Source organism: Lagopus leucura, unplaced genomic scaffold (genome assembly GCF_019238085.1).
Source record: "Lagopus leucura isolate 7727_CA_CO unplaced genomic scaffold, USGS_WTPT01 Super-Scaffold_100034, whole genome shotgun sequence".
NCBI classification, from domain to species: domain Eukaryota; kingdom Metazoa; phylum Chordata; class Aves; order Galliformes; family Phasianidae; genus Lagopus; species Lagopus leucura.
This window is the reverse complement of record NW_024962283.1, coordinates 5,375,688-5,401,906: the sequence shown is the minus strand read 5'-3', so window position 1 is coordinate 5,401,906 and position 26,219 is coordinate 5,375,688. Positions and strand designations below refer to the sequence as shown.

The window sequence follows — 26,219 nt, the reverse complement described above, 5'->3', positions numbered from 1 at the left end:
GTTCTGAAAGCGGTGTGACGCCGGAGACATTCGCATCGCACGCTGGGTTCCGTCCCGGGCCACGGACGCCCTTCGGCCTGCCGGCCAGCGCCCGCAAGGCGGCCCAGGTGAGAGGCGCGGCCCCGTTGCCATGGCTACGCAGGGCGGCCATCTTGGGCCGCCCCCGCCCTCACCTGCGCTGCCCACAGGTGCGCCGCCATGTTGCGCTCCTGAGAGGAGCCGGCGCGGCCGGGATGCGGGGCGGCGAGGCGGTGTGGGTGGCCGAAGTCGGCTTTCTCGTTCCTCGGGGGGCTCTGCTCCTGCTCGGTAACTAACGGGGGATAGCGGCGGTCGGTAAGGCCGCTGCGGGGGTTGGGCGGCCGCGCGCTGCGGGCACTGGGGTGGGGCGGTGGGAGAAAGCCTTTCTGCTGGGCGCTGCCGGCGGCCTGCGCTCCTCAGCGCTGTGTGCCTTGCTTGTCCGCGGACGGACCGGGGTACGGTGGGGGGGTGGCTTTAAGCTCTAAGGAGGGGCTGGGGGCTAGGTTAGATGTGAGGAGGAAGCAATCCTTTCGTCAGGGGACGGTGAGGCGCCGGCGCTGCTGCCCTGAGAGCTGTGGGTTCCCCATCCCTGCAGGCACTCGAGGAAGGTGGGAAGGGGCCCTGGGCAGCCTGAGCTGGTGGGAGGTGTGCAGCCCACAGCTGGGGTTAGAACTGGCTGTGAGTCCCCTCCCAACTCAATCCATTCTTACTGAGGGAGTGCTCGGGCTGTTGAGGCAGGTTACTTCCTTGGCTGGAGCACTGCAGTAAGGAAATAGAGCAGGAATTGCACAGCACCCTGAAATTTATAGGTGAAGATTGTTTGCCAGTGTGGTGTGACTCTGAACCCAGTCACCAACCCCATCGCTTTGGTGCAAAGCATCAGAACCTCCTGGCAGCACTCTAAGGCGAGCACGGTGCGATTCCTCTGAGTTAGCTGATACAGTTTCTTGGTTCTAAAACCTCTTCTACCTCGGAATCACAGAATGGCCTGGGTTGGAAGGAATCGCAAGCATCATGAATCTCCAATGCCCCTGCCACAGGCAGGGCCACCAACCTCCATTTGTAAACATTTGTAGGCTTTTGGTGGTATTTTCCAGATAAAGGCCTTTTGGGATAAGTTGCAATCCCATAGAGAATATAAGTTAGAGGTGTCATCTATTTTTCTTTAAATTTCATTATAGCGATGGTAGTCACTGCTGGGCTTCCATCTTTATACTGCACATGCAACAGTATGTCTGGGGCATCATCTCTTCCATGCCTCACAAATAACCAGAATCCTTGTCTTTTGGGTTTTTTCCATCAGGTATCTGTGGTGCTCTTTCTCTGGATATTAAAACCAGTCCGGAGGTGCGAGGTTATGTGGGTGAACAAGTAGTGCTGAAATGCTCATTCAAATCCAGTTCTCCCATCTCTGAGAGTCTGACGATAGACTGGACATACCGGCCCCTTTCTGGTGGTCGGATGGAGACAGTAAGTGGAGCAGGGAGTCTGTTTCAACTGGAAGTTGATCTGGTCCCTGTGCACAGTGAAAATCTGGTGGTATTTTCTGTTTGACTTGCTGTGCTTCTTCATTGCTTTAAAGGTTGGGATTGTTCTTGTCTCCTTTTCCATCTGAAATTGCTTGTGTGTCCTTTGGGCAAGAAATAGTTTATGTAAGTGCATAGAAATGATTAAGTAATCCTTTGGATTTTGACACGAGCTAAATTGTACCCTGCTGCTATATCTAGAATGACTGTAAAGCATTCAACTGGGAGCTTGCTTGGAGGCAGATGTGTCCTACTAATTTGGTGCTGTAATCTACTTTTGATATACCTTAGAGTAGTGAAAATGCTTGTGAAGATAGGCATCACTGTCTTCAGTCTGTCTCTGAGGTTTACGGGTTGCTGCTTTATCTTGGTGGTAGCCCTTTGAAATCTAAGTATAAATATAGAAATCTGAACACCTGCTGGAAGTCTCTCATTCAGGGCAGAAACTGAAAATGTTTATCTTTACAGTTAATTAGCGATCAGTGCTTCCTGTAGAGTTCGAACTCCTCATAATATTCTCATATATGGAATAAAAGGACGCTGCCTGTATGAAATGAGGTCTGCTAAGTCTTTACAGATAGAACAGTAAGTGCAAAAGCACAGAAAGCGTATTCTGAAGAACGGTGATGCTCTCTTGTGTGAGAGAAGGGACGTGCTCTACTTCTTAGCTGCAGATCTATGGAAGGGAACAACCTGGTCAGGTGATGGTGACACATGAGTGCCAAGGCTGCAAGATAGAAGCTTTGGAGAGACAGTGAAATGCAGCTGATTCAAAATCAACAAATAGGAACTTAGAGAGCTCTCCTGTATGAGCGTTACTCTTTCTGACTTGTTAATCCATATTTCTTCATTTACGATCCAAGAAGTGCTTGACTTTGTTTTCTTAGTGGACTGTTTTATTAGAGCAACTATTGCTTTTCCCTCCTTTCAGGTTTTTCACTATCAGTCTGTTGCATACCCACCATCGGCAGGAAGGTTCAAAGACAGGATATCCTGGCTTGGGAACGCTGCTGAGGGTGATGCTTCCATTGCTATCGAAAGTCCATCTGTGAGTGACAACGGGACGTTCATCTGCAGTGTGAAGAACCCTCCAGATGTATACCATAACATTCCCCAGACCGTGCTGATTGTTACAGAGAGAGGTAAGCCTTTTTTCAGTCAACATTCTCTCACCTGTGTGATACAGCTGCACTGTGGCTCTGTCTGAACCGTAACAATCTGAGCATTGCATGTGCAGTTGATCCTGAGAGTTCCCTGTAAGATTTTCAGCAAGAGCTACCTCAGCTGCTGTGCTTTCATTGCTGAACACGCTGAGAACCACTGAATTTACTGGAGACAGAGATGGAAAAAGGCAGTGGTGATAACAGAAAGTAAAAATGGGCTTTTGTTCAAGAATTCCAGTCTTCAAATATTGCAGTAGTAATAGGGGAAATTCTGGTCAGACCGCAAACACTGACTTCTAGTCATACTTAATTTCATCATCTGCCTTACATGTGAGAACTGCCCCGAATGTGTAGCATGCACAGGCTGATGAAGTTACATCATGACCTGCCTTACTTTGTCATTTTTTGCACATAAAGCATCCTACTGTGCTGGATATGTGCTAGGAGTCCTACAGATTCAGCAACAAGCTGTTTCAAAACTGCTGTCCCTGTGCTGTGTGTAAAAAGGAGATCAGTCTGTCCTGGAAGCATATTTTTCATAGAGCTGTAAGGAAGCCATGTTGAACTAGTTACCATGGGGCTGTTCTTTGTTGATCCTGCAGGCTTTTCTTTCCAGCTGACTTCAGTGACGCTGCTGTCCATTGTAGTGTTCATCCCTTCCACTGTTGTGGTTGTTCTGATGTTGGTGAGGATGGGAAGGAAATCTGGACTGATAAAAGAGAAGAAAAAACCTGGCTGCAAGAAATCCTCTGTTGAAGAATCTGAGTAAGTTCTGTCTGGAGCCTAAAGCTTGTTCTTCCTTGGCTTCTAGACACTGGCCATCGTTTCTCTGCTGTTCTTCGTTGCATAGCTCTCAGCATCTGCAGTTCAATCACTGTATGAGCATGATTTAGCTAGTGAGCAGAAACTCTTTGGGAAAAACTCAGTTTTGAAGCATAAATGCTTTGCATCTCTTTTCCTGGCTGCGGTGTGAGGCCATGGAAGTGAAGCAGTTTAGGGTTAGACAGTCTTTCACTTCCCTACCTAAACTTATTTCAGCTTAAGTCGGCAAAATGTTTTGCTGACGTGGGCTTAGTTTTGTTTGTATGTAACCAACACAAACTGAATAATGCTAACTGCCCCAGCGATGGCCTGACCAGAGCTGCCGAGTGTTGAACAGCTCCTGAAGGCCAGATTCCCTTCTGAATTGGAGAGGACTCTGTGCTGGGAGTGTTTGTTGTGGTACTGTAGTAAAAGCACGAAAGCAGCCCTGCAGCTGCTGGAGTTGCACCTGTTTTTGCAGAGGACTCACTCTGCTCAGTTGTGTTACTGGTATTTTAATATAGCACTCTGCTTATTCTTGTAGGTTGTTCCTCCTAAGTGGCAGCTCTTGTTAAATGAAATAGCTGCCTTTTGAAATAAGAAACCTGACACTCCCTATTCTTTTTGGGCTTTCTGTGAAGTCAAAGAGATGATGAAAAGCCTTGAGATTCAGTGATAGGAGTAGCAATTGTAGTCAATAGAAGAGAGATAGTTTGTGTTTGGTGGTGGAAAGTCTAGCCTCATCCTGTGCTTGTTGCTCTCCAGGTCCGAATATACAGAGAGCTGCATGGGCAGACTCAAAACCTGCTGTTTGAACTGTGTGGTAAGTGAAAGTTGATGCCTTTACCACTTACTTTCTCAATATCAGTACTGAGAGGAGGTGCAAGAACATGACCTCTCTGGATTTCAGAGACTTCAGTCTCATTTGGTTGTGCTTTTACTCCTTGCTGTTTTCTACACATGAGGGCAGCAGAGCTGGGCTGTGAAGATGCCAAGGAGGGATGACTGTGGTAAATGGTAGATGGGGATCTGAAAGTTTGTGGTTGGTCATAGCTGAAAAACACAGCAGTCTGTGCTGCTTTGGATCCCAAGCACAGGGGGCTGGGAGCCTGTTGAGTTGATGTCTTTCTGCACTTTGTTTTTCTTTTGCTTAAGTTTAATCTGCTGCTTAATTTAAAATACGTTTCACGTGTTAGTTGAGCAGTGGCAGTTCACCCGTGCTTGTGACAATCCAATCCATTTAGCTGCAAGTTTGTACAACCACAAGTTCTGAGACTTATTCAACCACGCCAGTGGTCTGGGAAATATTCAAGCTCTTGCCTGAAGCCTAGCAGACTCAAATTTGTATCAGACTGATGTCTGGGTACGCAGTCTTAATTTCTCTCTCTATTCCCCCTGCTTAGGACACAGATGAGGAAGAGCCGTACTGATGAATGATCACATGTATGGATAATGAGCAGAATCACAACACTGAAAATGCTGACTAGATGAGTACAAAGGCTGCAGGATAACAGCACAGATTGGAAGAGCTGCTCTCATCTTGGTCTACTGGAACAACAGTGCTTGGATAGTTCACTTCTAAGCACAATACAATGATTTTTGAAATCTCTACAATTTATTGAGGGAGCGGGGGGAAAAAAAAAAAAGAAACTCCAGAACCTCCCTACTTCAGTGCCTACAGGAACCTCAGTGCCTGCAGCTGGACGGGCTGTTTCCTACCAGCAGTTTGACAGTGCTCTTTTCTTACTTTTCTTGGTAATGCTTCCTTTATGGTTGATGATATCCCTCCTTTCCTGTGTCCTTGAACTCCACTTGAGAAGTTCTCCACTCTGAAGAACAGGGTACTCCAGGGTGACACCTGGGCTCCCCAAGCAGTAGTCATTGGGCACTGACAACACATTCTCAGTTTTTGCTAAGGACTTAGAGCAGTCTGATTAAGTTGTTATATGCATCCTTTGTCTCAAAGCAAACAGAACCTACTGTTTTTTAATTGTTTCCTTGCTTGAGCTGCCACTTAATTACAGGATCATCATTTTATTCCTACTGTTTTCTGATTCAACTGCGCAGCAGTGTTACCTTACTTTGATTTTTATCTGTCCAACGGCTGCATTACTGGGTTCATCTACTGACACGAAGCACAATTCACATACAGCCTGTTTTATAAATCAGAAATGCGAATGGGGACTCTATGTCTGGGGAAACACAACCCCATCTACCTCAACCACTGACTCAAGGCCTTGGCCAAAGGGATGTTCTGTGTTCAGAAGAACAATCGTCTTCCTCCTCTCTTTCAGGGAAACGGTGAATTTTTGGGAAAGGGTGAAATTTATCATTGCTGTCTTGTAAGATTGAGAGCACCTTCTCTCACCAGCCTTGTTCAATAATGGATTACAGGGAGCAGGGGAATTCTTCTCTAATAGCTGAGGAGCTGCTGTTCTCTGCCTTATTTTGGTACACGGCATTGGTTGAATGGTCTCCTTCCATGTATGTGGTTCATGTTTACTGCCTACTTTGCACTGTTACCAATAAATTACAATGCTTCAGTCAAGGCTGTGGATTTCTTTATTTGGCCATGTGTAGGTGAATGTACTGAACTCACAAAACTGCCATCCTAACTTGGTGAAAGAGATTGTGATGTTGGGAAAAGGTGCCTCCCTAAAGTCTCCCTTCAGAAGCCTGGTGGTGGCTGTTAATCAGAGGTATATAGGAGTTCTGACTGCAGTGCAAGTCAGCTGTAGATCTGTGTCTCCAGATAGTTTTCTTTCCTCCCATCTACAGCAAAGTAACATTTGAAAAATCATGCTTTGTGATGGCTCACTGTTTACCAAAAAAACTATCCTGAGAAAGGATGTTGGGATTTGCAACTTGGAGGAAGTGGCTTTGTTGTTCCACTTTCAGCTAGAATGCATCACTCTTCTTTATGGAAATTAATAGCTTTTGTTTTCCACAGAATGTTCACCTTCTGCTGCGACTGCTTTGCAAACTGTGACAGGGCCAAATCTTACATAATGACGGATGGCTCAGTCTGCTGTGCTGGAAGCAGTGGGGCTCAGGCAGATCTCTTATCTAGAGTGGTTTTTGAAGCTGCGTTCCATCTAATTCTTCTTGCCTATCTGTAACAGTCCCTTCTGACTTGTCAGTACCCTCAGTCTTCCTCTTACAAGTCCTCAACTTCCTCTTAAAAGCAAAGAGTGACCACCAAACCTTAAGTAAGAGACCTGAAACAAAGAGCTGCTGTGTTCTAAGCATCTCACGCACAGCCTCGGGGAGCTTCAGTGTGATTAATTCAGAGACTCCAAATCAGTCACTGCACAGCTCTGTGCACAAGATAAAAAAGTAGGCTGCCCCAAACCGCGCTGGGTGAGTATTTTTATTTTTGCTATGAACATTTATTTTGATGTTTGGAGTCTTTTTTTCCTCCATGAAAAGAAAACTACTGAAACATAGAAGTGCTTGGAATGAAGATTCCCATGCCTAAAAGTGGGGACAGTGGTATCCATGGTATCCAAAAGTGGGCAGTGTGCTATCCGTGGGGTTCTTTTCTTGTCTTTTTCCACATGGATTGAAGAAAGTGACTGTGTGAGGCTTTGGATGGGGCTGTGTGTGTCAGCATTGTGAGATGGAGCAGCCTGGTGAGCGTGTTGGGAAAGGAGACCCTGCAGAAACGCGTTCTGAGGTGGAACCGGAAAATATTTTGAGGAGTAGGGTAAGAAGTCTAGGAAGAACTTGGTGGTGAACGAGGAGCAGAGTCTCAGCAAGAGGAATTTCGAAGTTCTGAACGCTGATGCTCCTCTGTGCAGGCTTCTGTGTGCTGAGGGCCTTTATTAAGCCAAGTCCTGTTTTCACTCTGTGATGAGGACGGCCCTGAGAAGGTGTAGCTCCAGCTGTGTTGTAAGGCAGCGCAGCTGAAGTAAAACAAGGTGAGGTAGCAGGATGCTTTGGCCTGCTGAGCTGAGATATGCTGCACCGACGCATCTTTGGAGCTGAGCGTGAATTTTGTTGTTTGTAGGTCATGCATGCACAAGCGTGAGTTGCGCTGCAGACTGTCACAGCAGACATGCAAAGAGCATACCCAAACCACAGCTCTCTCCCCTCCACCTCCACAAAGCCCATCCCCCAAACAGATTTTGGTTTTTGAGAGGCAGATTTGAGAGAGTCATGGAAGGATTGCTGCTGTTTTCAGGATTTTGCTTATGGGATGGGAGGGCAGGGAAAAGCAGAGTGGTTTTGCATCAGCAGCCGTGGGCAGTGAGGCCGTGCTCTGCCTGAAAGGCCTTTGGGACTGTTTCGCAGTCTAGAACAGACCCCACAGCTGTGGCTTTCTGCCCTGTGGTGCTGCACGGAATGGGATGGCAGCACAGGCACAGTGTCAGATATTCACCTTACATATTTATCACCTCTCCTGGGGCTGCTGCTGGGAGTGTATCTCTGGTACTTCATCTATCTCAGGGTTTGCTGAAGCTGATCCAGAGGGCCTCTGATTTTTACAGTGGAGGAAAAATGAGAGAAATTAATGAGACTTGGATATGATTCATTTCTTGTTTCATTTATTCCTACAGCAAAAATGCCTGTATTGAAAAATGTATGCTGGTAACCGGTACTGCTTGCCTTCCTGTGATCTGTGTGAACACTGGCAGCACATCCCTGCCTGTGGCACTCAATTGTTGTGGGTTGTGGCATGTCTGTGCCTTGGGGAAAGGGGGCATCAGCGGTACTGGGAGATGTGCAGCAGGACAAACAGCACAGTGACCAACCTCAGCACTGCCTGGGCAGACCCAAAAGGCTCCAGCACAAGCTTTCAACATGTGTGGTGTTCTGAAGCAAGGAGGTTATCTCTAGGATAATGTGATTTTAGAAGCTGTATCCTAACTTTCCCAAGTTTACAGGAAAAAAAAAAATCCCATTGTTTTCTAAGCAGTGAATATTTGTGAATGTCTCAATTTTGGCAGCACGGAGTCAACCCCCCAAACCACCAGAAAGCTGTATTGGTTAAGGGGAAATGCAACGATGTTCAGGCTGAGCCCTCCCCCCATCTTTCACTCTTCCTTTCCAGGGCTCAGAGCGGTCTCAAACCAGAGACACGTGTGACAGCTGTGCTTCACTGAGTTGTAGGTTCCCAGCTGGGATAGGGCTAACTTTGAGAAGCCAAACATCCACCAGAGATCACATCCCTCCCCGAAGGACTGGAGGAAACCTTCTGCAGGCCTTGGGGTGCAGCTGCAAGCAGTTGGTGTCCCGTGCGTGTTACCTCTGCTGTTCTCTTTGAGAGAAGATGAAGGTGCTGCTGGGCCTGACTCTGGTGCTGACATTACTGGGTAAGCTGTAAGTCCTTCTGGTGCCTTTATCCTTGCCTTTGGCAGAAGACCCTTTGCTTTCTCTTTTCTGCTGTGAGAGCCACTCGGAGGCTTGTAGGCACGCAGGGCTGGGAGTGTTGAGCATGCCAGTAACTCCTCTAGCATCCGTGTGCTGCACGATCCCTTCCTGCACACACATAGGCTTGGAATTGTCACAGCATCCTGTTGGAGGCCTGTACTTACTGTACCAGGCTCCAAGGCTTTGGAAGATGTAGAAAAGCTTTACCACAACTAAACACAGGGTAAGGCTTCCAAGCTATTGATTTTTGGCTCTGCTTAAGGCAACTGGCCTCCTTGGTCTCCTCGGCTGACATACTCTTCGTGTTTGCCTCCACAGCTGGTCAAGCCCAAAAGAAACCTGTTTGGGAAGCTGTAGCACTTTGCATTCATTACTTACAGGGCATCAGACAAGTGCTTGGTGCCTTGCCAGGGCCCAGCCCTTGGTGGTTGTGGAAGGGCTGAGCAGGGCAGCTCAAGTGCTGGGAAAAATGTCCCTGCCCAAGCAGCTCGCTCTGAATCAGCTCACCTGGCCCTGACACGCAGTGCTGGGCACTCCGTTCTCCTGGCTACGATCTGTTGATGCTTCTCTGCGTTCCTTGCAGTTGGCAGTGCTTCCGTGCTGTGCTGCTCCCCATGGCTCTGCTCTGTGCTGCCTTTCAGCCAAGCAGCTGCCTCTCTTTGCCATTTTGGTCTCACAGATTTCAGGAGATGGAGGCTTTATCTAGAGAAACCTCAGGGGTGTTGTCTGCCCTGCGTGTCTCCCGTTCTGTGCTTTGTGGCCCCCTATGGCAGCAGTGCTGGTCTTGGTCAGCTCTGTGTTTTCACGTCCCTCTGTTTTGGCTTTGTTTTGCACTGCTCCACTTCTGCAGAAACCCGCAGAGGTGGTTATGTGGTTGGACACGTCCAAGCTCAGCCAGGAGCCTGTGAGCAAGCGGACAAGAAGCCAGATGGGCAGGTTGTGAAAGGAGGAACCGAGACTGATGCACAGGGGCCGAGTTGCCTCTGGCCAGCTGCAAATGAATGACACTGGTCCTCCCAGCCCGTGACTCACACGAGCCACAGTGCAGGAGCTGCAGCCTTCAGCCCTGAGACACAGAGGGCTGAGCGCTGAGGCCCCAGGTGTCTTCCCCACTCCCCTTCCATGCGGCTTTTTCAGTGAGTGCAGCAGCCCTCGGTGTCTGGCGCCCAGGAGGATGTGCTGCCTTGCATCCCCGGCTTGCCGAAAGCAGGGCTCAGGGAGAGGCTTTGTCTGCAGGGCCTCCCCGCCGCTCCCCGGACTGCTCGGTGCCTTTAGACTCATCCAGAGAGGAGACATCTATGGGGACAGGCAGGCTGCGCTCGGCCAGCCTCATCCTGCTGTCCTTGTGCCTGGCAGGGAGGAGCAGCAGCTTGACTGGATGGGTGTTCACAGAGCCCTGGCTCCATGCTAGCGCTGGAGATTCCGTCCTGCTGCGCTGCCTCTTCCAAGACCCAGAGGCCACGGGCTGGACGGTGACCAAAGTGGACTGGCTGCGTGTGCCAGTGGCTGGCAAACAGAAGGTGGGTCAGAACCGGGGGGTGGGCAATGGGAGGGAGAGTCAGGCAGCCCCGCTGCTCTTGGAGCTCTGCATGAGGATTGCTCCCCACCTGTGTGCCCCGTGCTGTGGCGTTCAGTGCTGTGTTCTGTGGCTTTCCAGGGGTGCACGTGCAGGAGGGAGCAAGCTGGGCTCTGTGCATGGTGCTGGCTGTGTGGGTGGGGGGAGAGGCTGCAGTGCTCAGCTTGCTGGGCTCCTCTCACCAGCCGCTCTGTGCCCGGACAGGAGGAGATGGTATTTTATTACTACAGCAACTCTAGTGTCCCTGTGGGCCGTTTCCAAGACCGGGTGCGGTGGCAGGGGGACGTCTCGTGCTGGGATGGCTCTATCCAGCTGCAGGACGTGCAGGTGAATGACAGTGGCAGGTACACGTGTGAGATCCGTCTGTTTCAGCACGGCAGCATCTTCAAGAACCACACGATGCTGCGTGTCAGCCCTGCAACACAGAGAGGTGTGTGCCCCAGCAGCTCCCCTCACTTGTCACCCCATCCAACTCCTCGCAAAGGGGTTTCCATACCTACCAGCACGGCTCTGCAGCAGTGCTGGTGTCCCTGTGGGTTGCAGCCCCCGCCTTGGTGTCTCCCTGCAGATAGAGGAGCAGAAAGTGCTCAAGTCCAGGGGCGCACTGGAGTTTGGGCTGTGACCGTGTGCTGCAGCGCCGTGGCCGTGGTGCTGGCTTTCCTGGCAGGACTCAACCTGAGGAAGAGGTACCAACGCTCGCTTCGGGTTTATTGAGCTGAGCATCCCCCCGTTGAGCCGCTCCAAGCAGGATGCAGATGCAGAAAGCGGAGCAGACACTCAGCGCTGCTCCTGCTGCCCTCTAGTGTCACTCTGCCCTTCCTCCCAAAGCGGCTGGGCTCCCCGCTGCCTGCATGGCTGCACCCCTCCGGGTCAAGGGAGGTGGTGGGCACTGCAGGACAGAAGCAAAGCGCCATGGGCTCCACCAGCGCCTCGGTGGGCGCCGTCACCTGGCGACTGCCAAGGGGCATCTGAAGGGTCTCAGCAGTGGGATTCGGGGGTGGGAGGAGCAGGTGATGCTTCCTGCTGGACGTGGCGCCTCTGTTGCTTTCCCTCAAGGTCTGCAGCCACCACGGCCCTGGAGAGAGCCAGAAATGATGGCAGCAAGGACAAAGCCAAGGTGGGAGCTCCTGGGACAGGCAGGCTGGCTAAGCACGAAGTTGTACTGCCTTACCTGCCTATTTGCTGCTTGGTTCCAATTGCCCTGCTTTCCCCCCTCCCCCCATCCTCCTCCATAGGAAGGGCTTTACTCTTCGATCCCTGAAGCTGAGGTGCCTAAGGCTGATCAGGATGCAGGGAAGAAGAGGAGAGCTGAGGAGACCTACATCACCATGGTGAGGAGGGAGCAGCTCCAGGGCTGTGGGACCCCTTACACCACCTCCTTCCCGGCTGGTGATGCCCAATGGCCCCAGTGCCTGCAGAGGGACTCACTCTGTCCCTGGTTCCTTGCAGCATCCCTCCATCCTCCATGAGAATGGCATCTATGTGGAGCTGGCCAGGGGGGTGATCCCAGCAGAGTGGATGGCAGAAGGCAGACGGGATGGTGGGCACAGCGAGCAGCCCTACAGCCAACCCCAGCAGGAACTTCCTCATGTCCCAGAGAGGGGGAAATAGCCACACTGGGGCTGTAAACCCCTTAGCCAGCAGCTACATGCAAGACTTCTTTGCTCCTTCGGCTAGTCCCTGTTAAGCTGCTGTCAGCCCTTCACTGATATCTCCATCCTGAACTGCTGCTGGGACATGGCTTACCTGGCATCTGCAAGGTGACCTGGGGAGGTGTCCCCTTTGGGTCCCTTCTCCCTGGTCCTCAGAAAGGGATGCAGAGGGCATAGTCCCCACTTCCCAGCACTTTTTCCCCCGACCAGCTCCAGGACTGGAAATAATGAGGAGAGCCTGGCTGGGGAGGGGAAAGGGGGGGGTGGGGGGGCGCAGCCGTGCGGTCGTATCTTCTGCAGATAATAAAACTCAGCGAGGCCCAGGGAGCCTCCTCCTTTCCTGGCTTCCTTTTACCTCCTGCTTAACTGTGCGATGTCAGTGTGTGCCAAAACCCGCCTGGCTCCAGCGAAATGGGCCGCAAACGGGATCCCTTTGCAGCAGCGGGGTGCCCGTGTGGGGATGGAGCAGAGCGGGGTCCCCCACGTGCGCAGCTCCCACGTGCGCCCTACCCACGGTGCGACCACCCCTGCCTGCAGCCCAGCCCCGGGACTCGCTGCTCTGGGTGGGCGGGACAGCGATCCCAGCCGCCCCTCCTCCAGGACTGCCGCCCTGCAATGTGCTGGCTCCCCTCCTGCCACTAAATATAGATGTTTGACACCTCCAGGTGCAGAGCTGGGAGCTGGGGACCACCTCCTCGGCTCTGCTGGATGGGAGACTGCAGCACAGGCTGCTCCAGGCTGCACTCCTTGGTTTCACGTTGCCACCCTACTCTCTTTTTCCTGGGTGAGGAGAAGCAGTGGGATTTCAGAAGGAAGCAGCACCTGGAGCCCTTTTTGGGGAGCTGGGTTTGCGTGTGGCCACTGCTGCCTTGCAGCAAGGTGGAAACCATTCCAGTAAAGCAGACCCAGCTCTGCCTGCCCACTGAGCCCCATCCATCGCTCTCAAGGGCCCCTTTATGCAGGGACTGAATTGTGCTCTGCCTCCATGGCATCCCCCACCTTTCTCCTCTTTGATGCTGCCTCAGCAAACCACACCACACGAGGACGGGGTGCCTGTGTGGCTGCTGTCACCAATTCCACAATCTCCATGCTCTCTCCTTGCACTGTGCATCCAGGGTCGGAGTTCCTACGCCGCTGTGTGCTGACCTGGGGCACCTTCAGCTCCTTCCAGGTCCTCTAGAACCTTTGCACTCTGCTTCCAGAAGAGGGTTTCTGTGCTCCCAGAAGGTGCCACATGCTGTGGCCCTGCTGGCATGGGGGCTGCAGGGGCTGACGAATCTCCATGGCCAGGTCTGTGCTGCAAGGTGCTTCCTTGGGCACTGCACTTTCCACGGTAGCCCTGAGCACCGCTTGCTTGCTGAGAGAGAATCTCAGCAGAAACCTGTTCTGACCGTGGTGCTTTGGGGGGATGCTTGGTCCCAGCGAGAAAAGCAAAGCTGTGCTGACGCAGCCCACCCCACTCCCTGCAGCATGGAGCAGTGATGCGCCAGGAGCCTCAGCTTCTGTTCAGGGGAAATTTTTTCTGCCCTCCCACTCGCTCTGCTGAAATCCACCAACCATAGCATTTACCGATTTTTTCAGCCCAGCACCGCTCCACCGGCCATATTGGGCTGTGGAAATAAAGCAGCTCTAATGTTATATGTCACCTGCAAATAACCCGGGCGTTCGAAAAAAGCAAACCACCACAACCCACACCAACACCAAGCCCTCTCCACACACCCAACTCCTTCACAATGAGCCCGGATGCCTGGCTCCCTCAGCCTGTCCTGTGCCTCTCTGCCCTCAGCCTGCTGTTCTCGCTGGGTAAGTGCCACCCCAACCCCTTGCATGGGACAGCACCCAGGTGGGGAGAAGCCCCCTCCCCATATCTGGGCCCTGAGAAGCCCCTGTGGGAGAGGAGCAGCGATGAGATGCTGTGCTGCAGGGATGGGGTGAAGATGCCCCGATGCCAAAATCCGCAGCCAGGCTGACCTGCTTGTGGGCAGGGTGGGGGTACGCTGCAGCATTGCCTCTCCTGACAGCCGAGCGTCCTGCTTGCTGGGGTTTGCTGCGCACAGCGCTGGTTGCACGCCCTGCAGGGCTGCGGCAGGGATGCTGGCTGCTTTGCTTGGCTGGGGTCAGCCTGGTGGGCTGTGGGTGCTTTGTGCTGTGCTTTGGGGTCAGGGAAGCAGCGGGGCGTGGGGGTGGGGTGTGAGGGGGGAGTGGGGGGGGCTGCGCTCTGCTCTCTGCGTCCCTGCCCTGCCCTGCAGCCAGGAGCGTGTGTCAGCAGGTTTGGAGCTGTATCGATTGGGAAGCAGGGATGCATCCATCACCTCTCCAAGGTGCTGCTCGCCCTGCCCTGGAGCTGCTGGGGGGCTGCCTTGGCTTTAGGAGAGGGACCATCAGATGGAGGATAAAAGCTCAGTGAGGTCTTCTTCAGAGTCCAGGTGTCATTTAACCTCCTGAGCCCAGGGGAGCAGGGTAATGTGTGACAGCACTTGGGCTTGCAGAGCACCAAAGGGCACAGCCTGGATGGTTGGTCCCAGGGGTTTCTTTTGCCACTGATCTTGTCTCTAGCTGCTGGAGTCCGCTGGCTAGGGCCATTGCTGGGACACATGCATGTCAGCACTCCTGGGGCATGAGTGAGCTTCCCACGAGGACCCCTTGGCTGCACCGTGGTCCTGCAGTGCTTGGTGTCTGTGTGAAGCTCCTGCCCTCTGCAGAGCACTGGGAGTGCAGCACAAAGCCAAGTGCAGGCTGAGAGCCCGGGACACAGCACATGGCTGGGGGCATTCAGGCTGTGTGGGGGCTTCTGAGGCAAGCAGACACCCAGATCTCCTCTCTGCCAGGATTCCTTGGAGGTGACCATGTTGTGGCTGAGGCAGTAAGGCAAGGACATGCGCTGCTGCAAGGCAATGGGGAAGTGGCTTGGGATTGGCACCAGGTCCCGTCTTGCAGCCAGGATCTGCAAGGCAGAAGGTGTCAGTGCCATTATTGCTGTCCCATGGGGTGCCGTGCGCCTTTGCAGCCCATCTCTGCCCCGTGCCCTCCTGTGCAAACTGTGGGTGGGTGCTGGGTTGTGGGTGCTGTTGGGGACAGCTGGAGATCTGGGGAGCTGCATGAGAGGAGTGGAGGTGTGCGCCCATGCACCAGCTGAGCAGTGCCAGCCACACTGGGTGCTGACCCAGTTTCTGTGCCAGGAGTGCAGGGAGTGGCTTTGTCCTTCCAGGGGAGAAACTGAGCTCTAGATCCCCTCTCTCCCAGATGGAGGAGCTTTGCATGAGCCCCACAGTGTGTGGGGGAGCATCTGCAGCCCTCCAGGCCTGTCCCTGGCAGCTCCCATCCCGTGCTGCTGTAATGCGTCCTGTCTGGAACAGAATCTGATGAGCACAGCCATAAATTTCCCTCCCTGCAGCCGTGGTGCTGAGCCCTGCAAGTTGATGCTGCATCCACCCTTTTGCATAGCGGGATCGATTCTGCAGCAGCAAAGCCTTGTTTAAGCAGCAAGGAGCAGGGATTGCTTGGTGTCAGCAGAATTTGGTGCTGGGAGCCATCAGGCCAGCATGGCAAAGGGGGACATCAGCCATTGCCACAGTGCTTTCTGCCCAGATCTGGGAGCGTTCCCATGTCCCCCCAAGCCACAGCATGCAGAAGGGCTGAAGGGCACCAGGGTGGGAGGTGGTTATGGATGGGAATCTGTGCCCCTTTAACACATTTGCACTCTCATCTCAGTGCCCACAGGGCTGGGAATGGAGGTGATGGCTCCCCCCATCATCAACGCCATGAACGGCAGCTCTGTAAAGCTCTCCTGCACCTTCAACTCCTGCTACAAGGTGGAGAACAAGCAGTTCTCCCTCAACTGGACGTACCAGGCGTGCATGAACTGCTCTGAGGAGCTGGTGAGTGCCTCAGGGCTGCTGGGAACCCCGGGCTGCATGGGGTGCCTTGGCCATCTCCTTGAATGGGGTGAGCACGGCATGGTGAGGGATGGGGCTTTGCTGGGGGGGACGAGGGCTCGGGGTACCCCAACAACTCTCCCCACTGCGCAGTTCCTTCAGTTCCGGATGAAGATCATGAACAAGCAGCTGGAGCGCTTTGGGAACCGGGTGGAGTTCACTGGGAACCCCACCAAGAACGACGTGTCCTTCACCCTCAACAACGTGCAGCTGGAGGACGAGGGCACCTACAACTGCTACGTCCTCAATCCCCCGGACCGGCAGCGGGGCCACGCCAGCATCAGCCTGAAGGTGCTCACCGAAGGTCAGTGCAGCCCCATTCTCATGGCCAGAGGTACCCTTGGGTGCTGGGTGCCAAGGGCTGACCTTGCCCTGTGTCCCCAGAACCCCCAAAGCGTGATTCGACGGTGGCTGTCATCGTGGGTGCCTCCGTGGGTGGCTTCCTGGCCGTGGTCATCCTGGTGCTGATGGTGGTGAAGTGCGTGCGTCGGAAAAAGCAGCAGAGGCTGAACACGGATGATCAGAAAACGGAGGAGGAAGGAAAGACGGACGGCGAAGGCAACCCGGAGGAGGGCACCAAGTAACTCACCCTGCTTCCCCCATCACTGTACAGCGCGTCCCGTCCGTGTGCTTCCCACAGCCAGGATTGCTGTCTGCCCAGAGTAACCCCCTGCCACCCGCACCGCCAACCCGCCTGGAGCAGGGCGCAGGGAGGAGCAGGGAGGGCCGGGGGGGGCTGGCTCCTGCCCCACAGCCGGGCTGGGACAGGCTCATCCCTGCTCCATGGAGCATGGGTGCTGGGGATGGGGTGGGGGGGGGGAGAGCACCGATGTCCCCATCCCATCCCTGATTCTGCCCGTCCTCGTGCTGGGGTGCCATGGTGAGAGGCTCGTGGCTCCCGGTGTGTCACGGACGTGCCCTTCTTGGGCTGTATTTGGGCCTGAGCACCTCATCCGAAGGTGCTAGGCTGATTATTCAGTATGTGTTTACTTCCCGGGGAGATGATTGTAATGGAAAGTGTTCTCCTTATGTGCCAAACCGCAGTGGTGGGGAGAAGGAGCAGCGCGTGCCGGGATGGAGCGGCGCAGCCATCAACCCGAGCCCAGGACCCAGAACTGCCCTCCCCGGCTCCTGAGGGGCCCTGCACAACTCGTACTGCCACGGCCACGCACTGCCAGCCCGTGGGGCCCCGCGGTGCCACCCCCAAAACCCACAGTCCAACTCCTGCCCTGCTTGCAGCTCCCTCTGGGAGCCTTTGGGCAAATCCTTGCCCTGTGCATCCAGGTCCTTGCAGGGTAGCGGTGCCAGCAGAGACAGCAAGCATTGCATTCCCTGCTGCACCGTGTCCTGCTGTCCCTTGTCCTGCTGTGGCCAGGACGTGCCCTGCTCTGCCCCATTCACCCCTGGGCTCAGCCCGCTGCCTGCACCCACACGCACAGCTGCATCGCTTTGCTGCTCCATTGTGAGCAGTTTTTGGGGCCAACTCCAGCTGTGAGCTCACAGCCAGCCCCACACCTGCCTTCATCTCACTCATGCACTGTCCTTGGATTGCAACTTGCCAATGCATCTGTCTGTACATAGCTGTAAACAACGGAGAGTCTACAAATATATATATAAATCTATATATATATATGGGAGGTGCTGCTATTGGCCATAGCTGTACTTTGGGTTTGCGCCTTCCAATGTTTGTTTTGTTTTTCTTTTTGCCAAACATTCTGCTGGTGGTGTTTTCGCCAAAGCCTGACTGGAGGATGTTTTTATTGCTCTTTGTACAGTTAAACAAACAGAGGAACAACAAAATGCAACGTGTGCGTTGGGTGCTTTCATACCTCTGACTGCAGAGCAAGGTGGCTCCGGGGAGCCCAAGATTCAGGACCAAGCCCTGGGCTGCCCAGAACCACCCTGCTCTGCCTCACTTGGGCAGCAGTTCTGCTTTGGGTGCTAAAGGAGCGTGGGTCAGGCAGGCACAGCGCAGCTATCTCTCCCCCTGGGGAAGGGCAGGAGGTCGGTGATGCTGCCGGCCCCGCTGTGCTGCAGGTTGTGCTGTACCTGCGGGAGCACAGCACTGGGTGGAAGGAGCAGCCCTCCAGATGGATGAGCAGAGCTGGAGCAATAGGCACCCATAGCCGGCACTGTGGGGGCACTGCTGGGATGGTCACCAGCAAGAAGGTCAAGAACTGGGGACAGCTTTGTCCCCTTGGTGCAACAGCAGCCTGATGTTCTGCATGGAGGGACCTGGGGCAGCGAGCAGAGGGGGAATGGAGCAGGGGTTAAAGGACAATGCTATAGAGCAGGAAGGGTCCAGCAGAGCTTGTATCGAGTCAGGAAGAAACTTTCCCCTGGGACACAGCACCATTGCGTCCGTGCAGCTGCCTCTGCAGTGCCTGCCTGGGGACACCACTCCCCTTTTCTTGCTTGCTTTAAAGGGTCCCCCAAATAGGGACTCGCTGGAGAGCAGGGGGGGCAGCATGAGGACAGCTCTGCGTGGGAGAGGAGGCAGGGGGAGAGAAAAGCATTGCTCAGGAGAGCTGCAGGCAAGGGAGGGCTGGGGATGGCACAGCGACCAAGCACTCACCGCAGTCCGTGTGCCCGGACCTCCGTCAGCTCCAGCCGGGACGCTGCTGCAGAGCTGGCTGCCAGGCCGCCTCCTCTTCTAAAGGTCGCAGCCAGAGGACCTTGCAGTAAATATAAGGTGCTGATGGGAAGTCCTGCTCCGGCGTCACCACCTCCTCTTTTGCAGGAGGGCTCTGCCTGCTCCGGGAGGTTTGGGAGGGGGCCAGAGCATCCCTGCATCCCTGCTGGAGCTGCTCCCTGCTGAAGCTGAAGCTGTGCAGCATCTGCTGCATTGTGCTGAAGGCTGCTGCCCAGCACTGCTCTGCTCAGCCCTACCCCATGCCCACGTGGAGGGAAACAGGAGCCATCCTTGGGTGTTTTAACCCTCCCAGTCCCATTTTTGCAGGGCAAATAGGAGGAATGGAGAAGCCCGGCAGCATCGGGTGCAAGCAGCCAGCAGAAAGGATCCCTGAGCCCTGCATCCCATCCCTCTGGGGAGGTGACAGTGTCCAAGCAGGGGGTGCTCGCCTTCCCTGTAACCAGACACGGCAGCCTTGTGCTGGGCTCAGCAAAAAGAGTTTCCTCTGAGCATCAGTATCCCTGCGCCGGACATCTGAGCACCGTGTCAAATTCCCCAGTGCCTTTTCCTGGCCGAGGCACACATGGCTGGCAGGGAGCAGAGCATGTTCCACATCCATGGTGGCAGCAGATGTCTGACAAGAGCAGTCGGCTGAGGATAGTGGCCAGGGCTGCCAAGTGTGACAGCTCCATCACGCCTGGTGACAGGCAGCGCCGTGCTCCAAGCCCTGGGACTACAAGGGCACAGCTGGCCCCAGCACACTGCAGGCAGCACCTGCCCTGCCGCTGCAGGGCTGCTCAGTGGGAGTTCATTGTGCAGGGGCACAATGTCCTGGAGGAGGCTGGCTGTGAGCCTAAGTGCACCGGGTTGTATCACCTGGCCGTATCCGTCACCTACCCGTATCTGTCACTTACCTGTATCCATCACAGCCACTGAGACACCTCCTGCAGCATCAGCAATACTCTCTATGCTGCTCCTGTAGCATCGGCTGCCTGCTCTGCCCAGCCCAACCTGCCTGCACTTCTCCTGTCTCTTCTCCAGCTCAGCAGCCCTCACTCCTCACCCCACAGACACAGCTGGCACCCTCGCAGGGTCCCCCAGGATACCCCAGTGCCTCACAAAGCATCCTGCTTTCTCCCTCCTTCCTCCCCGGTGCTTCTGGCTGGCCGGAAAGGAGCGTGGCTGGGACACGTGCCTTGTGCCAGGAAGGGGCGCTGTGCCCCCTCCTCTCCTGTCCCGCTGTGCCTGGCCTCGGGATTCGTCACCACCTGCAGATTGCTGCTCAGCACAGTGGTCTCACTCCCTAATGGGCCCTGGGTGGGAAGGCAGAGCTGCATTCTCACACTTCGCATTGCTGGAGGCCTCCATTAGCAGGGGCCGGCCAAGCGCATTTTTGGATGCGGTCTGCCGAAGGTTACGTCTAATGGATGGAGGGTGAGCAAGAGGTTGCAGATACATGAACTTACGGGCAGCCAATTATCTCAGAACACACTTGGGCAGACAAAATAAGTTTTCCGAGCGGCGCCAGGCAGACTTTGGGCACACCTGAACCCATCCATGTACGGCTGCGTCCCCATCTGTGGCTGCAGGGACGCTCGGTGTCACCCCGGGGCTAGCAGAGCGCTGCTGGGGTGGGCGCTGGGCGAGAGCCCGGCCCGGTTCGGTTGTTTTCCAGGCAGAAGAAGGGAACCCACCCGCCGCACGGCTGCATCCGCGCGAGCTCCGAGGCCGGGCGGGTGGGCGGAGCGGGCGGCCCCGCAGGGTGCGGGGGACACCGATGGACGCGGGGACACGGCGGGGCGGGGCTCGGCGCCTCCTCCTCCTCCTCCCGGCGCGGCTCCGCCCGGTTCGGCTCGGCCTCGGCGGGGGCGGCCGGAGCCGGGCGCTGCGGGCAGTCGGGACGCGCCGCAGCCATGGCCCCGCGCCTGCTGGCCGCGCTGCTGGGTAAGGGCGAGGGCTGCCCGCTGCCACCGGGAGCCGGGGGGATCCCCAGAGCCCCGCCCGCCTTGGGGTACCCCGGGTTGGGTGACCCTCGTCTCCTCGCCCGCCCTTCGCTCGCGGCCGCTTTGCATCCGCACCGCAAGGAACCGGACGCCGCTGCTCGGACGAATGTGGCGAGCGCTAACACGATTACCTCTGCTCTGCAGACGGGAGTCCGAAGCGCTGAGGATAAGTGGTTTGGCCAAGGTGACTTCGCAGCCGAGTCCGAGAGAGGGCTCTGAAGTCCCGGCTCCGGCCCGCACCAATCGCTGCCGGCGCACAGCTGCCTCCTGCGAGCGCTGCATCCCGCTTTGCCCCGCTCCGCTGCGCTGCTACCTGCCTGCTAACGGGGATAGCCGTAGGAAAGCAATGCACTGCTTCGGCGCAGCCGCCAGCGCGCCCGCCGACAGGTCATTCTTTTTACGGTTCATTCTGTAAAACAACCGTTTGCATGCGCTTCTCCCCAGCGCGACCCCCGTGCTGCAGAGCCGCCGTAGGGAGCGTGGGGCTGGGGGGCAGCCGAGCCCCCCCCCGCTCCCCCTCGGCTGCTCGGAGGACGAAGGAGCCCACAGCCGTCCCCGTGCTGCAGCCCCTGGGCTGCTTCCAAGCTTCCCGCATCAGCCCGCACCCAGCGGGGCACTGCGCTGCGTCGCTCGTCCTGGTGCTCCCGAAACCGAAGGCTGCTTTTGCGCTGGGGAAAACTCCCTCGGAAGGTGTGTTTTAGAAGGCATAGTTCTTAAGGTTACTTGAAGTGAGCTGGAGACTCAAAAAGGCGTTTAAGTACTGCGTCCCTGCAAGGGTTTGTCTGCCCCGCTGAACGTGCCCCGGCTCAGTGCTGCTTGCAGAGGGATGTGGAGATGCTGGAGAGCACGTGGGGGTGGAGGTGGCAGTTTGTCCCCCATGCTGCTGGGGGGAGCATCCGTGTGTGGGTGTGGGAGTCCAGGGATGCTGTATTCCCAGGGCTGGCAGTGGGCTCCTGGCTGCACCTGGCTGACCTGCTGCTGAGAGCAGCCCGGAGCTCGAGAGCTCCTCCTCTGTAGCCTCCAGGTGGAGGGGGACCCGTGCCAGGAGGTCACGCTGATTTCTGTGGACAAGGAATGTTTGTCTGGAGTGGCTTTTTCACAGAGGTTGGAGGCGCCCGGTGCCTTTCTGGATGAACCCTATGAGCTCTTTCCATCACGGCAGTGGTTCCCAGACCAGCTTGCCAATGGAGGGCTGCCAGCCGCCCCTTTGGGGAAAGCCTTGCTCTGAGCTACTGCTGCTCTCTTGCACCCCAGGTGCACACTCCTCTGCTTGGGCAGCGGGGCACTGGTGCTGCTCCCCATCCATCTCTTGCAGTGGTGCTGCTGCTGGGGTAAAGCAGCCCCAGGCAGGGGCTGATGTTGGCCCCGACGGGCACAAAGAGGGGCTCTGATGGCACCAGGTGCAGCTGCATAGGGCACGCGGTGTCAAGTGGAGCAACAGCTCCCATCGGTGACCTCTCAGTGCGTTTCCTCCAGGCTTTATTTAGTGGCAACTTATCGCTTCTGCCTTCCTGAGATCACAGGATTACAGGAACAAGATCAGCCTCCATTTACCCTGTGCATGTCATTCAGATTATGTTTATGATGTTATAACTGTGGCAGGTAGGATTAGAAGTGTCACAAGCCAGAAGGAATCGTCTTTCCTGCAAGTAAGTGTCCCCTTGCAGCACCTGCCTCCTCAGGCATCCTGCAGAGCCAGGCATCCCCAAGGCTGGAGGCACAGCCCCAGCTCCCCAGGACACCCCTGGCATACCCAGGGCTGCACAGCTCCCAGCGTTCGAGGGAGCCTCCAGCAGAAGGAGAAACGCTTCTTTGTAAAGTTAAGTAACTTCCCCTGCAGTGCTTTGATGCAGCACTGCAGCAGGGCCCAAAGCCCAGGATGCAGGGCTCTGGGCTTGGCTCGGGCTGCGACGTGCCTGGGGAGCCGTTAGCATGGCATGCGTGGGAGAATAAATCAGCGTGGAGGCGGCTGCAGGGGGTGGAGGCTGAGGGCAGCTCCTCTGAGTTGGGTGCCAGCAGCTCTGGGAAGCGGCTGTGGGACCAGCAGTGACCCCATGGCACAGCTGTCAGCGCTCAGAGGGAGCTCTGAAGGTGTGGGTGGGTCCTGCTGAGTGCTGGGTTGTGCCATGGCACGTGGATGGAGCCCCGGAGCACGGCATCCCTGTGCCGGGACCATTCCTTGAGAGAGACCCCAGCACCTCCTGCAGCTGGGATGTTCCAGCTCCCTGATGTGCTTCTCCCTGCCAGCACAAGGGAGAGCAGTGCTGAAGGTCGTCCATTGGCAGCAGCAGCTGTAGGCAGGGCACGCTGTGCTGCTCTGCCAGGACCCACTGCTCCGCTGCTGGGGTTAAGGGAAGGGCAGGGCAGGCTGGCAGCCATCCAGGGCAATGATGCTAATTGGAGTTTTAGCTCTTTCTTTGAGAACAGAGAGCTTTGCTTTGCTTTCAGAGTGCTTTTGCCTTTTTTTTTTTTTACCCCCTCCCCTTCCCCTTTAAAGCTTAGCTGAAGGCACCGAGGATGACATGCCAATCAGGGCTCCCATTTGCATACTTTATCCGTGGTGATATTATGGATCCCTTTGAATCTGCACTGTCTCTGGGGGAGCCAGGCAGGGCCTGATGCTGTCCTGTAGATGAGAGTAGTGCTGTGGCCATGCCCAAGGGATGAGGACAGCTGGAGGGGCCCTGTGCTGCTCCCTGGCACTGTATTTCTCCTTGCAGCAACTGCTCCTCACGCTCTCCTCCCACCAGGTCTGTACATCCTCGCCATTGCCTTCGCCCTGGAGGTTTCAGTGGGGAAAACCAACACTGTGATGGCTCTGAATGGCTCCGATGTCCTGCTGCCCTGCACCTTCACCACCTGCATTGGCTTCCAGGACCTGATCTTCACATGGTACTTCAACTCGACGGAGCTGGTGGGTGCACTCCAGGCTTTGCCTGTGTTTTCCTGGCAGCTCCTTTCAGATGCGCTTCTCACTGCCTGCTTTCCTCCTCCCGTGGGATGCACTCCCTCTGAGCAGCTCCAGCTCAGGGAGAAATGGAATGGTGCAAAAAGGGAGCACCTGTGCTTTGGAACAAAGCTGGCCTGGAGTTTCTGCCACCTAAATCTGATTGTTTTTCATAATTCACAAATTGGCTATGCTTTAGGCAAAATATAGTTAATTTTCTTCTCCTGTGCTTGCTCTGAAATGCTACAGCTTCGGTATAGATGTGCTTCCCTCCTGCTGTGCACACTGCTCTCCTGCTGGTGAGGAAGAGGATTTGGAGCAGCTCTGTCTTTAGAACCAGGATGGTCCCAGAATGAAGGGACCTTTCCCTACCCCAGAGTAGTGCAGATCTGTGTGGCCCATCGCAGTGCTGCAGAGTGGTGGCACTGACCCACCGCATCCGTGCTTGGCTGTGCTGCTGCCATCCTGTGCCCGCATGCAGGAGCTGGGCAGGGCAGGAGTGCTGCATCCCACCGACCCCACTGTGCCTCTGCAGATCTACCACGGCAAGATCAAGAGCAAAACCTCTGAGCCCATCCTCGTGGGACGCAACCCGCGGGTTGAGTTCGTTGGTTCCACCACCGGGAAGGACAACAACATCTCCATTGTCCTGAAGGACGTGGAGCTCAGCGACGCCGGCAGGTACACCTGCCATGTCCTCAACCCCAAGGAGAAGAAGGCGCAGCACAATGCCACCATCTTCCTCACCGTGGTCCATAAGAGTAAGTGCTGCTGGGGGGTGCTGAGCACTGGGCTCACGGTGCCTGGGGGTGTCCTGACTTGAACCCCCTCCACCCCTCCTGCCCGGCAGTGGAGAAGACAGACAACACCGTGACGCTCATCATTGTGGGTGTTGTGGGTGGACTCATCGGCCTCCTCATCCTCTTCATGCTTGTCAAGAGGGTCGTCCTCTTCATCATCAAGAAGACCCAGGATGGGAAGTGAGTGTGGGCACCGTGGGGGGGCTGCTGGGGGGGGGTGGGGCCGGGTGTCAGCTGTGTGCTCCTCGCAGGAAGGAGTGCCTCGTCAGCTCCTCGGGCAACGACAACACAGAGAACGGCCTGGCGGGCTCCAAGGCGGAGCAGAAAGCCCCCCAGAAGGCATGAAGCAGCCCCGTGCCCTGGGGAGGCGAGGTGGGGGCCGGCGGGGAGCCTCTCCCTTTTGTTTCCTTTCCAAACTGCCAACGCTCGAGACATGTTTCTATTACACACGTGCCTGCAACCTGCGCTGCTTCTTGGAAAAGACTTTGGCTGCTGCGGGGACTGGGGGGCTTCAGGTGGATGGGATGGAGCCAACTGCCTGCCCTGCCCTGCGCTGGGGCCAGAGGGGCCGGGGGTGCTGTGCCGTGCCGTGGGTTTGTGCTGGTTCTGCCCGTACTTACATCCCCTCGTCTGAGGGCAGTGATGCTTTCAGGGCTGGCTTTCCAAGGCTTTGCTCATTACGTGGATATTTTTATATTAGACTCCAATGGGAAAGTGGCTGAGTGCATTTCCCTTTCCCCTGAGGAAAGCTGTGGGGGGAGCACAGTTGGATCCTATGAGAGGAGCAGGGCCAGGGCTGCCCCGTCCCGCTGCCCGTCCTGCCCCTGGCTGGCGGGGTGACCCTGGGATGTCACCGTGCCTCAGTTTCCCCATCTGTAAAATGGGGAAAGCAGTGCTGCTCTACCTCACAGGGATTGCTGTGAGGCTTCTTTGGCTCACTCTTTGTAAAGCGTCCCCGCAGAGGGTTTTGGCACTGGGGAGACTACGCTGAGTTTCACTTTCCCCATCTGTAGCGCAGGGTTCAGCCCTCGGCTGCCCCCCAGGGGCTTTGCACAGCACTCCGAGCTCCCAGGCAGAGGCACACTGCGAATGCCCCGCGTTACCCCTGTCGTGCATGAGAGCTTGGGCTGGAGCCGCCCCGAGACCCCCGGCCCCCCTCACAGAAAGCCTCCAGGGCAGGAAGGGATTTTTTTTACAGAACTGTTTTTAGCTGTCCTATAACCCGTCAGCCTTTTTTAGTCGGTATCTGGACACAGTTCCACCTACCCCAGGATATGCAATGCTGTACTATGCATGGATTATTCCTCTGGCTTGATGGAGGAAGTCAACATAACCCCTGTCTGGAATGCAGTTCTGTCTGTACGCCGACAGATGCAGTGTGGAATGCAGTGCAGGGTGGGGGGAGTTCTGCAGGACCCCTTCTCCTGAGGCCTTCCATGGCTCTGTGGGATGAAGGCACTGCCTGAGGTGTGAGCTGTGATGGACACATATGTACACACATGTATCAACACCTGTAGGAGATACCTGCAATAAACACCAGGTGTGCACCACGTGCTGCGTGATGGCTTCAAACACCTTTTTGCACCGTTAGGGTTTGCCCAGCTTTGCCTTGAGCAAAATAAAGTTTCGGTTTGCCAGGGTTAACTCTCTGGCTTGGACTCCTCCAGGTGCTCATTTGGCCCCTGCTTGCTTTAAGAAGAGCAGGGATGGGAAAGCAGCCCAGCCCAGCACAGTGGGCTGGTTGCGGGACAACCAGCGAGCAGGAGGGACAGACAGAGCCTTCAGAGGCTGCG

The 26,219-nt window shown here is 55.6% G+C and overlaps 4 protein-coding genes across 8 annotated transcripts; all 4 read left to right on the top strand.

Moving 5' to 3' along the window:
* The first annotated feature begins 188 nt into the window (after nucleotides 1-188).
* MPZL3 (myelin protein zero like 3) lies at nucleotides 189-6,056 on the top strand. The gene is made up of 6 exons (XM_042882480.1): nucleotides 189-306; nucleotides 1,322-1,488; nucleotides 2,476-2,686; nucleotides 3,310-3,472; nucleotides 4,274-4,331; nucleotides 4,912-6,056. Exons 1-6 carry the CDS (start codon nucleotides 234-236, stop codon nucleotides 4,936-4,938), a joined length of 699 nt encoding a protein of 232 aa, XP_042738414.1. The 5' UTR covers nucleotides 189-233; the 3' UTR covers nucleotides 4,939-6,056.
* Nucleotides 6,057-6,755: 699 nt separating this feature from the next.
* LOC122186088 (junctional adhesion molecule-like) lies at nucleotides 6,756-12,351 on the top strand. Of its 3 annotated transcripts, XM_042882476.1 has the most exons (8): nucleotides 6,756-6,868; nucleotides 8,562-8,823; nucleotides 10,238-10,401; nucleotides 10,662-10,887; nucleotides 11,026-11,143; nucleotides 11,514-11,574; nucleotides 11,693-11,788; nucleotides 11,907-12,351. In XM_042882476.1, exons 2-8 carry the CDS (start codon nucleotides 8,781-8,783, stop codon nucleotides 12,066-12,068), a joined length of 870 nt encoding a protein of 289 aa, XP_042738410.1. In that variant the 5' UTR covers nucleotides 6,756-6,868; nucleotides 8,562-8,780; the 3' UTR covers nucleotides 12,069-12,351. The 3 variants fall into 3 exon arrangements, with proteins under 3 accessions (XP_042738410.1, XP_042738411.1, XP_042738409.1); XM_042882477.1 differs by lacking the exons at nucleotides 6,756-6,868; nucleotides 8,562-8,823 and having other exon boundaries at nucleotides 9,215-10,401; nucleotides 10,830-10,887; XM_042882475.1 differs by lacking the exons at nucleotides 6,756-6,868; nucleotides 8,562-8,823 and having other exon boundaries at nucleotides 9,215-10,401.
* Nucleotides 12,352-13,703: 1,352 nt separating this feature from the next.
* Nucleotides 13,704-17,849, top strand: SCN2B (sodium voltage-gated channel beta subunit 2). Of its 2 annotated transcripts, XM_042882478.1 has the most exons (5): nucleotides 13,704-13,912; nucleotides 15,821-15,987; nucleotides 16,138-16,348; nucleotides 16,429-16,624; nucleotides 17,089-17,849. In XM_042882478.1, exons 1-5 carry the CDS (start codon nucleotides 13,843-13,845, stop codon nucleotides 17,177-17,179), a joined length of 735 nt encoding a protein of 244 aa, XP_042738412.1. In that variant the 5' UTR covers nucleotides 13,704-13,842; the 3' UTR covers nucleotides 17,180-17,849. The 2 variants fall into 2 exon arrangements, with proteins under 2 accessions (XP_042738412.1, XP_042738413.1); XM_042882479.1 differs by having other exon boundaries at nucleotides 16,429-17,173.
* Nucleotides 17,850-20,233: 2,384 nt separating this feature from the next.
* SCN4B (sodium voltage-gated channel beta subunit 4) lies at nucleotides 20,234-25,976 on the top strand. Of its 2 annotated transcripts, XM_042882473.1 has the most exons (6): nucleotides 20,234-20,620; nucleotides 20,824-20,863; nucleotides 23,430-23,593; nucleotides 24,162-24,387; nucleotides 24,477-24,606; nucleotides 24,678-25,976. In XM_042882473.1, the coding sequence occupies exons 1-6, from the start codon at nucleotides 20,234-20,236 to the stop codon at nucleotides 24,769-24,771; spliced, it is 1,041 nt and encodes a 346-aa protein (XP_042738407.1). In that variant the 3' UTR covers nucleotides 24,772-25,976. The 2 variants fall into 2 exon arrangements, with proteins under 2 accessions (XP_042738407.1, XP_042738408.1); XM_042882474.1 differs by lacking the exon at nucleotides 20,824-20,863 and having other exon boundaries at nucleotides 20,574-20,620.
* The last annotated feature ends 243 nt before the right edge of the window (nucleotides 25,977-26,219 follow it).

Excerpts from the sequence above, each read along its gene's own strand:
- SCN4B (XM_042882473.1), top strand. The coding sequence starts at position 20,234 with ATGTACGGCTGCGTCCCCATCTGTGGCTGCAGGGACGCTCGGTGTCAC. Across the intron at positions 20,621-20,823 it reads CCTGCTGGCCGCGCTGCTGG|ACGGGAGTCCGAAGCGCTGA; the intron begins GTAAGGGCGAGG and ends TCTGCTCTGCAG. Across the intron at positions 24,607-24,677 it reads AAGAAGACCCAGGATGGGAA|GAAGGAGTGCCTCGTCAGCT; the intron begins GTGAGTGTGGGC and ends TGCTCCTCGCAG.
- MPZL3 (XM_042882480.1), top strand. The coding sequence starts at position 234 with ATGCGGGGCGGCGAGGCGGTGTGGGTGGCCGAAGTCGGCTTTCTCGTT. Across the intron at positions 2,687-3,309 it reads GCTGATTGTTACAGAGAGAG|GCTTTTCTTTCCAGCTGACT; the intron begins GTAAGCCTTTTT and ends TTGATCCTGCAG. Across the intron at positions 3,473-4,273 it reads TCCTCTGTTGAAGAATCTGA|GTCCGAATATACAGAGAGCT; the intron begins GTAAGTTCTGTC and ends GTTGCTCTCCAG.
- LOC122186088 (XM_042882475.1), top strand. The coding sequence starts at position 10,180 with ATGGGGACAGGCAGGCTGCGCTCGGCCAGCCTCATCCTGCTGTCCTTG. Across the intron at positions 10,402-10,661 it reads CAGTGGCTGGCAAACAGAAG|GAGGAGATGGTATTTTATTA; the intron begins GTGGGTCAGAAC and ends GTGCCCGGACAG. Across the intron at positions 10,888-11,025 it reads CAGCCCTGCAACACAGAGAG|ATAGAGGAGCAGAAAGTGCT; the intron begins GTGTGTGCCCCA and ends GTCTCCCTGCAG.
- SCN2B (XM_042882478.1), top strand. The coding sequence starts at position 13,843 with ATGAGCCCGGATGCCTGGCTCCCTCAGCCTGTCCTGTGCCTCTCTGCC. Across the intron at positions 15,988-16,137 it reads TGAACTGCTCTGAGGAGCTG|TTCCTTCAGTTCCGGATGAA; the intron begins GTGAGTGCCTCA and ends CCCACTGCGCAG. Across the intron at positions 16,625-17,088 it reads AACCCGGAGGAGGGCACCAA|TGGTGGGGAGAAGGAGCAGC; the intron begins GTAACTCACCCT and ends GCCAAACCGCAG.